At 37.2% G+C, this 10,627-nt stretch overlaps 2 protein-coding genes across 3 annotated transcripts; both read right to left on the bottom strand.

The window, feature by feature from the left end:
* Positions 1-499: 499 nt before the first annotated feature.
* On the bottom strand, positions 500-10,379 carry LOC107822297 (transcription factor bHLH121). Of its 2 annotated transcripts, XR_012710318.1 has the most exons (6): positions 10,054-10,379; positions 5,516-5,643; positions 3,918-4,045; positions 3,342-3,827; positions 2,193-3,094; positions 500-2,068 (listed from the first exon to the last, which is right to left on the bottom strand). XR_012710318.1 is itself a non-coding variant. In XM_016648830.2 (5 exons), exons 1-5 carry the CDS (start codon positions 10,143-10,145, stop codon positions 2,942-2,944), a joined length of 987 nt encoding a protein of 328 aa, XP_016504316.1. In that variant the 5' UTR covers positions 10,146-10,379; the 3' UTR covers positions 500-2,941. The 2 variants fall into 2 exon arrangements, 1 of the variants encoding a protein (XP_016504316.1); XM_016648830.2 differs by having other exon boundaries at positions 500-3,094.
* On the bottom strand, positions 680-1,102 carry LOC107762933 (uncharacterized). Its single transcript, XM_016581322.1, has one exon. The coding sequence runs from the start codon at positions 1,100-1,102 to the stop codon at positions 680-682; it is 423 nt and encodes a 140-aa protein (XP_016436808.1).
* Positions 10,380-10,627: the final 248 nt, after the last annotated feature.

The following is a 10,627-nucleotide window of genomic DNA, read 5'->3' as shown; positions in this document are numbered from 1 at the left end:
AAGAGAGAAGCAAATACAGGTCAATGATCATATTCAAATGTGTTAGGTGTTTGTCCTGATTTTCTTACAACATATAATTTTTTTATCTCTCAAAGGAAAGGACAATATATTTACCATGATTGTGTTTTTCTTCTTGTATAGAAAATTGTAAATCTTCCGTAACAAATTGAGGATGTTACATTCTCATTCAGCAGTATAATATAGACATAAAGGCTTTGAGAGTCGTGTTTAGTGGGAGAACTTTACAGGACAAGTGTTAGTGTGTCACTTGTGTTTGCCTTTTCGTGAGGTTGTTCTCTCGATATTTTGTACTCTCTTTAATATAGTGGATTGCTCGTCTCTACCCGTGGACGTAGGTCAAGTGACCGAACTACGTTAAGTGTTTGTGTCTCGTTTGGTATATTTCTTTAATCTGATTTCATCATTCAGGATTTGCTTTACTAGCTTCCGTATGTCACCTGATTTTTCGATCCTAACAAAATGATGATCAGAGCTCAAATGATGTTGTAACCAAGTCTCAATGAGAAATTAAAGCTCTATTCAAAGATTACAATCAACGCTAGAACAACAGTTATACCTAAACAATGGTTTTATTGAACTCACCTTAAATCCACACTGGATACATATTTCTTCACACTTGTAAAAGGGATTCATGAGCTAAAACTTGGAGAAGACACAACTAATCTGATCCACTAAAAGGGAACCACTTGGACTGAAATGAGGACTGATAAGAAACCAGCACTATAAGAACCACCACCAAGATTGCGACACCCCATGGAAATTCTGCTCTGCTTCTTTTATAAAAGGAGTTGTTGTGCCGAGGCTGCGACGGACCCCAGAAGCTGAATCCCCCATTTAGCATGCTTGAACGCATGAGGAAGATCAAGAAGACTGGTAGTAGATAGAAAAATAGCTGCAAATTGATCCTAGTTTGCTCCAACTGTTCTTTATAGTTATTGTATTGAGACAATGACAGCAAGAAAACAACAATGGCAAATATGGCCAACAATGGAAGGGGTGGAACTGAAACTGAGGCTAGTGTCTGGTTTGTCCAACCTTGTTTCCATTCTGGACCCCTTCTTTTGGGATACAACCAATCCATCTCTATCTTTTCTTGCTTTGGTACTTAACTCTCAAGTCTTTCTTTTATCTCTTGAGTGGTGCTGCATGTATTTATTTATGTTATAATATAAGTGTTAATTTGCAAGGATTGGGTCGCTTTACGATTTAACAAGGGTGGCTTTGGAATATATGCTTTGAGTATGGTTTCCACCCATCAGCCTGCTTTTCCGTTTGAACTGAGACACTCAAGCAGCCGATACCAAATTGTTGTTGAGAAAGAAAGATGTTTTAATATGGGAGGCGGATATTATACTTTTTAGGTTTAAAGTAGCATGGCATGTAGCAGAAATCCACATGTGAGCCTGTAAATACGATACTTGTACGTTTATTGGTTTGCACAAGAAAAAGATCAGGAGGGAGAAATATCAGCTTGTGCGGGGAAAATAATGTACCGTCTTGACCTGCCTCGCTGTGCACGGTCACGAGTTATCACGATCGAGTGGTGCAGTACAAAGCATTTTACTGTTTAATGAGCTTACCTGGCACAAATTTGGATTAGTCTAGCCACCAATTGATTGAGGATACCTTAAAAGTTAAACCAAAAACAAAAACAATCACTTGTTATTAACTTGTTATTATTTTAAACAGATCTTTGTATGTGATCTCATCTTCTTCTTCTTCTTTTGTGTGTGTGTGGGGGGGGGGGGGGGGGTGAAAGCGGGGAACAGGGGTTAAGTAACTTGGTACAATTCAAGTTTCAAGCAGTACGCAACATAAGTAACAGCAGCGGAAATCACAAAGCACGCCATTTTGCTTTTAACAGAGGAGCCAGTCACACGGCACACGGCAGAAAGAGCTGGATAGTTAAAAAAAATTGCATGATACAAAAATGAGGGCCTGATAATCATTCAGCAATTTATTTTCCATGATGACAAAGCCACGGCAACTGATCAAGAGCCACCTTCATTGGAAGCTAGAGAATACCAATGCAGACAAACACAGGATCCTGCATCGCAGAATTTTTTTAATAAAGTTAGTCGCAGAAAGGGACGGCCAAAACATAGGAAGACCAACGTGTCGCTCATAGGAACATAAATATCCAGATAGAGAAGTGCACAAGATATTTGCACCTCTTTCAGCTATCAATCAATCTTTCACGTGAGAAGCAGGAGCCCTTGTTTCAACGTTGTCGATAAGAAATTAACAGGCAGACCAGCAGAAAGCTGGATATAATACCGATTACTCAGATGGCTACAGAGAAACTGAATGATAACAGAAACATGCTCGTGTTCTCTGAGCAGCAAGGCATGTTCCTTACTGATTAATTGCCAGAAATTATACTCTTCTACACTTCAATTGTACATTGGCCTTATGATATGCAGCTGGTTGAAAATTGCAACGTATTAGACAATATAGTGTAAAAGGTTTTAGTTCAAGACATACCTCATTCCAAGATTCAGCATTGGGGTTAGACACCAGAAAAACCTACTTACTCAACCAAACTTATAGATTTTTATCAAAATAAGCACTTGAAATGTATATAGGAGTGTGCAGAGAGCTCTAAGATTAGTTATGACAGGCGAAGTATAACAATCGCGAAAAAATTAGATAGCCTAAACTGTTTACAATAAAGATACAAGAGAGCTGAACACTCTTTTTAAATATCATTCTTACGGGAATGCCAGCTCTATCCAGTTGCAACCCTCTTAGAAGTCTCCAGGAAATATCTGGAGAAAATTCTAAGTCGGACACATTTTACACCAGCAACAGCTTCCTGATCCTAGAAAGTTTATATACAACGAATGGTACTACCTGATATTGATCACTTAAGGTTCAGAAATAACCATGGAAAAACTAGGTCCCTGCTCTCTTCCATTTGTCAACCATCTGTATTTTTTCCCCTAACTACACTATTTGAAGAAAGAGCCTGTACACTATGGGATGATGAACATCTACTCGACGAACTTCCATCAGTGAGACTGTTATCCTTACTTGATAGCTTTCTGGAGATCCTTTGTCCAGATGAAAGCTCCTGCACAATTTAATGTCATGATCATACAACAGATAGTTAAATACTTGTATGTTTAACATGCTAGTGTAGTAGTTTGTTGGAAAAAAGTGACATCAAGGCTAATCTAAAATAAACTAACAGTAGCTGTTTAGAATTAATTAGAATTTCTGGAGATTGTAAACATGGCCATTTAAAAAAAGGGCCAAAAGACTTCGGATATTCTAGAAGGGGAAGTAGGTCAAATAAATTAGAATTGAGCTAAGATAACCTGCTCAGATTCAGGTCCAGGTGTCTTAAGCTCTAAATTTGTCGCAACTTCATTGGAATCTTCATTTTTCTCGATCCTGCTCTCTCCTTGATCAGACGACTTGTTTCTGGAGTCGTGTCTGCCAGAACCATGGGTCCTATTACTTGACTGCATGACAGGGGAAATCTGCTGTGCCGGTTGCTGTTCCATCAGTGCGCTGGGAGCCATGTATTGAACAAAAGGTGAACATGGGTTTGGGACAGCTGCAGGATTCTGATTCCCAAAAAAAGGGTATGGCTGCAGAGATGGATGCATTGGAATCGCTCCAGTTGGTAGCGGTACAGGCACTGGATATGAATATGAAGGTGGACGCATGACCATGGAAGGATCCATCCCTGCCCATGGATACATGGTCCTCAGTCTTTGTTGATATTGGGCATTAAGGCTGTCAATATCAGACTTAAGAGATGCCTTCTCTTCTCTGAGATCAGTCTTCTCCTGAGTCAACTGCTCTAAAACAAAATTAGGCATGAAAATTACACCAAAAGGAACATAAGTGAATAAAACATATGGTTTTAGAAAGTGTCAAGATATCACCTCCCGACTTTCGTCAGTAAGTGCAGCATACTCAGATTTTAGTTTGCCGACTTGAGCAGTCAAATCCTTCAGCACTTGAATGGTATCACTGAGAATAGATGCCTTGTCATTTTTAGGCCTATCAGGATCTGCATTTTATGTTGCCGATAAATTTAGGATTTGTGTGCATGCTTATGTTTCCTTAAAGCTCTAACATGTTCCAGCATAATGAATGTTTAGTTAGGTGGTGCAACAAAACTAGCGCTAAAAGTACAGCAGTAACAAGATTTGCCTCTTCAAAGTTCAGGATACAATGTTGAAGGACTGTATTAATGTATTTTTTTTTCCTCAATCCGCATTGAAGGTTCAGTTGAGTGTGTTTGTGCACATCCTACGCACATAGAGTAGCTCCTGCTAATTCAGCTTCCTAGCGCATTCTAAAGTAATACAAGACATATTGCTGAGAACAAAGCAAGAAATAAACCTCTTTTCTAGTTTTAAAGTAGTTAAAAGAGAGAGTAATCTCTTTCTTTCACTGTTTTTTCCTTATTTTTCTCTTATTCCCTTATCAGCTGCATAGTATAACTGTATGCCATACTGATGCAACATATTTATTCAAGATGTGTCTAGTTCTATGTGACCATCCCCCGTGAGCCTCATTATGCTTGAGTGAGAAATGGTAAGACCACTACCGGAAGCAAAATGACCTTAAAAATTGGAAAGTAATCCAGAAAAGAGTATGAAGTTAAGACACCGACCTATCTCATATAGACATCTACTCCCTCTGTCCAATTTATGTGAACCTATTTCCTTTTGGGTTTGTTCCAAAAAGAATGACCCCTTTCTAAATTTGGAAATAATTTAGCTTAAACTTCCAACTCTACCCTTAATGAGAAGCTTTTATAACCACAAATATACTCTGGACCCTTTTTGACTTGTTTAGGACCACAAACTTTAAAAGTCTTCATTTTTTCTTAAATTTCGTGCCCAGTTAAACAGGTTCTCTCTCTCACACACACACACACACATATATATATATATATGTATGTATATATATTCCAAAAGAAAATCTGCCATGACTATGATAAATGGACCTTAGGCCTAACTCAACCCCAAAAGCTAGCTTATTAGGTGAGGATTGTCCAAGACCATATAAGGAGACCAAGGACCTCAAATCCCACCGATGTGGGACAACTCAACACCCCTCCTCACGCCCAAGCCTGCAAACTGGAGCGTGGACAACATAAATGGGAGCCTAACATTTGTAACAATAATTGGGATGGGCCTGACTCTGATACCATGATAAAATGGACTTTGGGCCTAATTCAACCCCAAAAGCTAGCTTATGAGCTGAGGATTGTCCAAGACCATATAAGGAGACCAAAGACCTCAAATCCCACCGATGTGGGACAACTCAGCAGGAATTAGTCTAATAGGTTCAGAAACAAAGACCACAGGTATCAATGTGCAACTAAAAGAATGACATGCCTGCACCACGAGGTAAAGAGAACTTGCAGCAATAAAAGATGCATATCGGCTTTGTGTGTGTGTTTTTTTCTTTTCTTTTTTTTTTGTTGGGGGGGGGATAACAAGAATTGGAGTGTACAAGAACAAATTACCAAGAGTATTTCCTAATTCAGTGAACTGTTCATTCAAGCGATCCCTCCTCAATTTCTCCCGATCGGCCTTCTGCACTTTTCTTGCAGCAATAGAATCCTTCAGCTCTGCTCCTGGCTTTTGCTTAGTACTGTCAGAAAGAAGAATACCAGAACGAATAATTAGCACTAGAAGTTGGTTCCCAAAAAATTTCTCAGAAGTTGGATACAGAACTTAAATTTCATTATGACCTATCATAGGTAAGAAAATTAAAGAAGAAAGAATTACACAATAAATCACTCCATAAGCTCACCTTGCAGTATTTTAGCCCAGTTACAAGTTTGCAAATGTGTAGCCAAACATCAATAAGCTCATATCCGAAAAAAGTTTTTCGTTTTTTTTATTCTCCAAATCTTCGGGCATGAAATATCCGTGAGTTTCATTCTCCTTTTTCTTCAAGTTTATAAAATAGACGCGAGAAACCCAAAATCTCATCTTCTTCAATGCTAATCTTGTTAAATTTCAAATATAATTTTGTGAGAAATTTGGAGTGGGTATTGTTTGAACTTATTAGAAATAGTCTAAGTAGGTTGTATACAAAGTTTGAAGTCATTTGATGGAGATCTAGACTAATTTTGAACCAGAATTGCAAGTGAAAATCGTACAAGAAATTCGTTAGAGATGCTTATATACTTTTATACAATGTTATACACTTTTATACAAAGAGGTACATTATGTATGTACTTGTACAAAAGTGTATAAAGATGTATAAGCACTGTAGTATAGTTGTACAAAAGTGTATGAAAATGTATAAGCACAGTAGAAGAAGAAGAAGGAAGAAAATGTGAGAATTTCACTAAATACATGTTAATAATGTATCAACCTTGTATACAATAGTGTATAAGAGGTGTTTATATATAATATTATACAAATGAATCTTATCAATGGAGCTTCACGGGTTCTTCTTCTTCCTTGGGGATCTTATGAAATTTAACTCAAATCTAGCTTAATCTACTCCAAATCACTTCAAATTTAAGTTTCGCTCTTGATGATTCCAATCAATTGGGACAACACCTAATTCAAACAATTAACAAATCAGAAAACCCAAATTCTAAAATCGAAGCTTCGAACGACCTTTAATGGTGACTTCTATTTTTCAAGATTTTAATCAACCAATGGGATTAAAATTACATGTGGAATGAGGACAAGACTGAGACAATACCAACACCTTCTTTCTAGTTTGGTGATCTAACAACCAACCAAGTGAACCTCTTTAGTGCAAACACAGTTCTCTCCACTCCAATGGAGGAAGTGATCTTCGTATGACTCCAAAAAACTAATTCTTTTACGCATTGTTTTTCCTTCTTCATCCAGTGGTTATCAACTTTGAATCTGAAAGAAGAGTTGAAGGAGAATAATAATGGTAGAGAAATTTTGGGGTGCAAAGTCAGGACGCGGGGAGAAGAACGAAGAAAAGAAAAAAACAATTAAAAGGGGTGAGCAAACGGGTGAAAAGTAATTTTCAGGTTATGTACAACCTGGGCCTCACAGGGTAAGAGCTTCAAACGTGGACCATTTTCTGATGGATTGTTCGGCCAAGTGATAAGGCATGTAATTCTCCCATTAAAGAAAAGCACAAATACAAGATATTCTTTTTATTTTACATGTTGTTACTTGGATTTTAATTTGTGAGGTTTCAATACATTTCCTGATGGTAGTTTATCTGGTCCATCCTTCTAAGGATTATACAGTAAATAGTAGTACATATGAAAGAGCTAAACAAGGCTAGTAATGCTACTTAAATTGGAACATTTACCTGTGTGCTCAAAAATATTTTAAAAATACACCTACATGCTTATACAGTAGTGAGATTCTTGGTAATAACAAAAAAACGTTGGGTATAATTTCATGGTGAATTGATTTTGGAAAAGTTCTTTTTTTTTTAATGAAAGATTCTAGCAAATATTATACAAGCTACTTTACAACATTTCCCTCTTTGGTGTTCTGCTTTCATAAATGAGGATATGCTCTAAAAATTTTAAAAAATAAATGAATAGGTTAAGCTTTTATAAGTTAGTATAAATATCCAAGAGAGAGCGATTCACTTTTCCATTCCTTTTAACACTTCCAGTTCCTCAAAAGAAAAACCCATGTGGCGTCTTTGGAGAGTCCTTGCGCTGTAGTGTCCTAAAATTGATAAAATAGTTCGTAATCATATTTTTTATTTACTCATCTTGACTCCTGACAATGAGATTGAGCACTAAGGGGTGTGGTTTAATGGATCATGGAATACCAGGGTTCAAATCCAGTAGATTCAAAGAAGCTAGGTAATTTTTTCCGATCTGTTTAGTAGACAAAGTTACCCAATTCCTGTGCTAGCTGAAGGTAAAAGGTATCAGGTGAACTAGTCGAGGTGAGCACAAGCTGGCCTAAACACTACCGTTATCAACAAAAAGAGAAGCTCTTTATGATGAGATTCCATTTGTCGTATAGGTGAGAACTCTAAAAGAATACAGAGAGATCAAGGTTCTCTATGGTGTTTCTTTATTGTCTTCTGACCGTAGATTTTTTAAAGTAATGTGCAGTTTGCTCCATAATTGCATAGACTTTGTTGGCTTAACATTGTTCAAGAGAAATCTTACATGTACCTTCTGGGATCAAAATTTCTCTTTTTGCCTAGTGAGGCTCTAAATTCAACAACAAAATGCAGGTGCAATTATTGTGCGTACAAATAATTCAACACATTTTTGCACAAAGCTAAACAGTAAGCAGAGTGCCTTTTGCTTTCTTCGGATACTTGACAAGAAAGTTCCAAAGAAGCCAACAAGAAAGTTTCAAAGTGCTTTACCTTTTGCACTTGCTTAGTGCTGATCCTTATTCTAATGTAATTCCTTATCATTTCTGTAGCGGGCCCTCATCGCTATTTTCGCCTCTCACTACATAGTGACTCTCGCTATACAGGCGGAGGCGCTCGCCTTTTTGAAATCACCACGCAACATAGGCAAATAGCGCTGGAGGATCGCATCGCATCGCCTCACGCTATTAACGCTGAGGCGAGCACTATTTATAACCCCGTTCAAAAGAAAGACTAACTACCAAATTAAACAAGTCTTGAGTGACGAGTCCTTCTGAGTTCCTAAAGAACACCCTTTCTTGAGTATTCTTACCTTAACAAACTTTAGCTGCTCCTCTGAATTCTCGTTGACCACAAAGAAAGTTTTAGCAAGTTTCCTAACTTTTATCGCAGTAGTATCTTTGTTTTGGGATAGTTTCCTATTAAATCTCTAAAGTATCTCAAAACATCCAATCTTACTGTCACAGATGAAAATGTACTCATAGCTTTAGAACACATGGTTACATTAGGTTTCCATTGTGTTAGAACATGGCACAACTGTACCAGCAGCTTACTCCGCCCGCAAATTTGGGACCTTGAACTTCCAACAATTCTAATTTGCATTTGCCACAGTTTAGGACCACAGAACCGGTATATATATATATATCCGTTTGGCCATAGATTTTTGGCTCAATAATTTGAAAAAATATTTGGAGAACATTTCAATTTATTTATCAAATCGGTCCATTATTTCAACTTCAAACTTGAAATAGAGAATTTGAAATTTGAAAAACAGGTTTATTTCAAGTTTTCACTCACAAAAATTCAGCGGTGTTTTTATGATCAAGCACAACTCAACTTCCAAATACCCTTTTCAACTTCAACTTCAGATACTACTTGTTTTTCAAATCCCAACAACTCATGTCAAGCTCCGCACAAAAAATTCAACTTCAACCCTACAAATTTCTTTTCAATAGAAACCCCCACAAATTTCTTTTCTCACATAAACAAACTGCATAAAGCACACAACTGAAGTAGCATCACTTAGAAGAACCAAGAAGATCCTATGTTTTAATAAACTAGTCATCTAATACTCACACCTCCAATTTTTAACCAATTAAGTAAAAGATTCACGGTTTGGGACAAAATCGAGTGAGTTTACAATGTTAACTCGGTGGATGCATAGCTCCAATGAATCCAATACACCTTTATCAATTAATGCTGTCTTATATGATAATATATCCTCTCAGGTACATTCTTAGCCGTCCTTTGAGAGTTAACAACGCATAGATTAGATCATGAACTCTTTCAGATCCTCAGTTTCACTTGATGGATGAAGAGTTTCAACTTGCCCCTCCACCGAATATACAAAAATTTAGAGGAAATTCAGTCTTGTTCACTTAGAATCTGAGTCTAGTTCTGCAATTTAACACCTATAGGAATGTGATTGCTGGGGAAAATGAGGAGGAAATATATCAGCCTATCAGATTAGATGGCCTAATGGTTGAGGCATGGTAGTAACAACCTGGAGATCCCATAAGAAAATTCCAGCTTCAACACTCAGGTAGTTTTAAGACTACCTTAGCAATATGTTCTTCTTCTTGTGGGTTGAACAAACTGTCTTGCCTGAGTATTAGTGCAAGCTGGCCCAGATACCGTAATATTTCTAAAAGTTATTTTTTGCTATAACAAACATCCGTTCATGGAAAGAAGAGAAGTAGGACTAACCTGGAATCAGGAGGAAGCTGAGTTGAGTCAGATACAGATGGATTTGGAATATGATTTGATTGATACGAATTCTGGCACTTCAATTCATCCATTCTCAGCTGCGACTGGGAAATGGGAATTATACACCTTAGGGTTTTTCTTAAGCCTTCCGAACTTTGAAATCGATGGCGAAGAATTGAGAGGTGTCACCGTCACACTGTAATTGTGCTTCCAGCAGATATTTGGGGTAACTCGTGTAAGGCACACGCAATATTTTGTTTCCGCAGTGCACTTTCGATGCAAGATTCCACCATTTACAACAATCCTTATCTTTAGGAAAAATGAAAAGGATACTTCTATTACTTATTCATTTATCCTTCTTTTTTTCCTGCGAGCATTTTGCACCCCTAGTAAAATTATTTATTCGGAGAAGGACCAAATATATTCCTCTAGTACAGAAAATTGTTTAAATTTATCCTTTGTTATATAATTAGTGTATTTGAACCCCTATGTTACATCTCATGCTATAATATTAGGATGAGTCGTAGTAATACATATGATCTTGAAGGGCTTAAGACCATTTATGAGATTATAG

This window comes from Nicotiana tabacum, chromosome 6, assembly GCF_000715075.1.
Source record: "Nicotiana tabacum cultivar K326 chromosome 6, ASM71507v2, whole genome shotgun sequence".
In the NCBI taxonomy this organism is placed as follows: Eukaryota; Viridiplantae; Streptophyta; class Magnoliopsida; order Solanales; family Solanaceae; genus Nicotiana; species Nicotiana tabacum.
Note: the sequence above shows the minus strand (reverse complement) of the source record. Positions and strands in the feature narration are given on the sequence as shown.

Coding starts and splice junctions, on each gene's coding strand:
- LOC107822297 (XM_016648830.2), bottom strand. CDS start 10,145: ATGGATGAATTGAAGTGCCAGAATTCGTATCAATCAAATCATATTCCA. Junction 5,644..10,053: donor CAGCTTCCTCCTGATTCCAG/GTTAGTCCTACT, acceptor TCTTTCTGACAG/TACTAAGCAAAAGCCAGGAG. Junction 3,095..3,341: donor CTGGACCTGAATCTGAGCAG/GTTATCTTAGCT, acceptor TAAATTGTGCAG/GAGCTTTCATCTGGACAAAG.
- LOC107762933 (XM_016581322.1), bottom strand. CDS start 1,102: ATGGATTGGTTGTATCCCAAAAGAAGGGGTCCAGAATGGAAACAAGGT.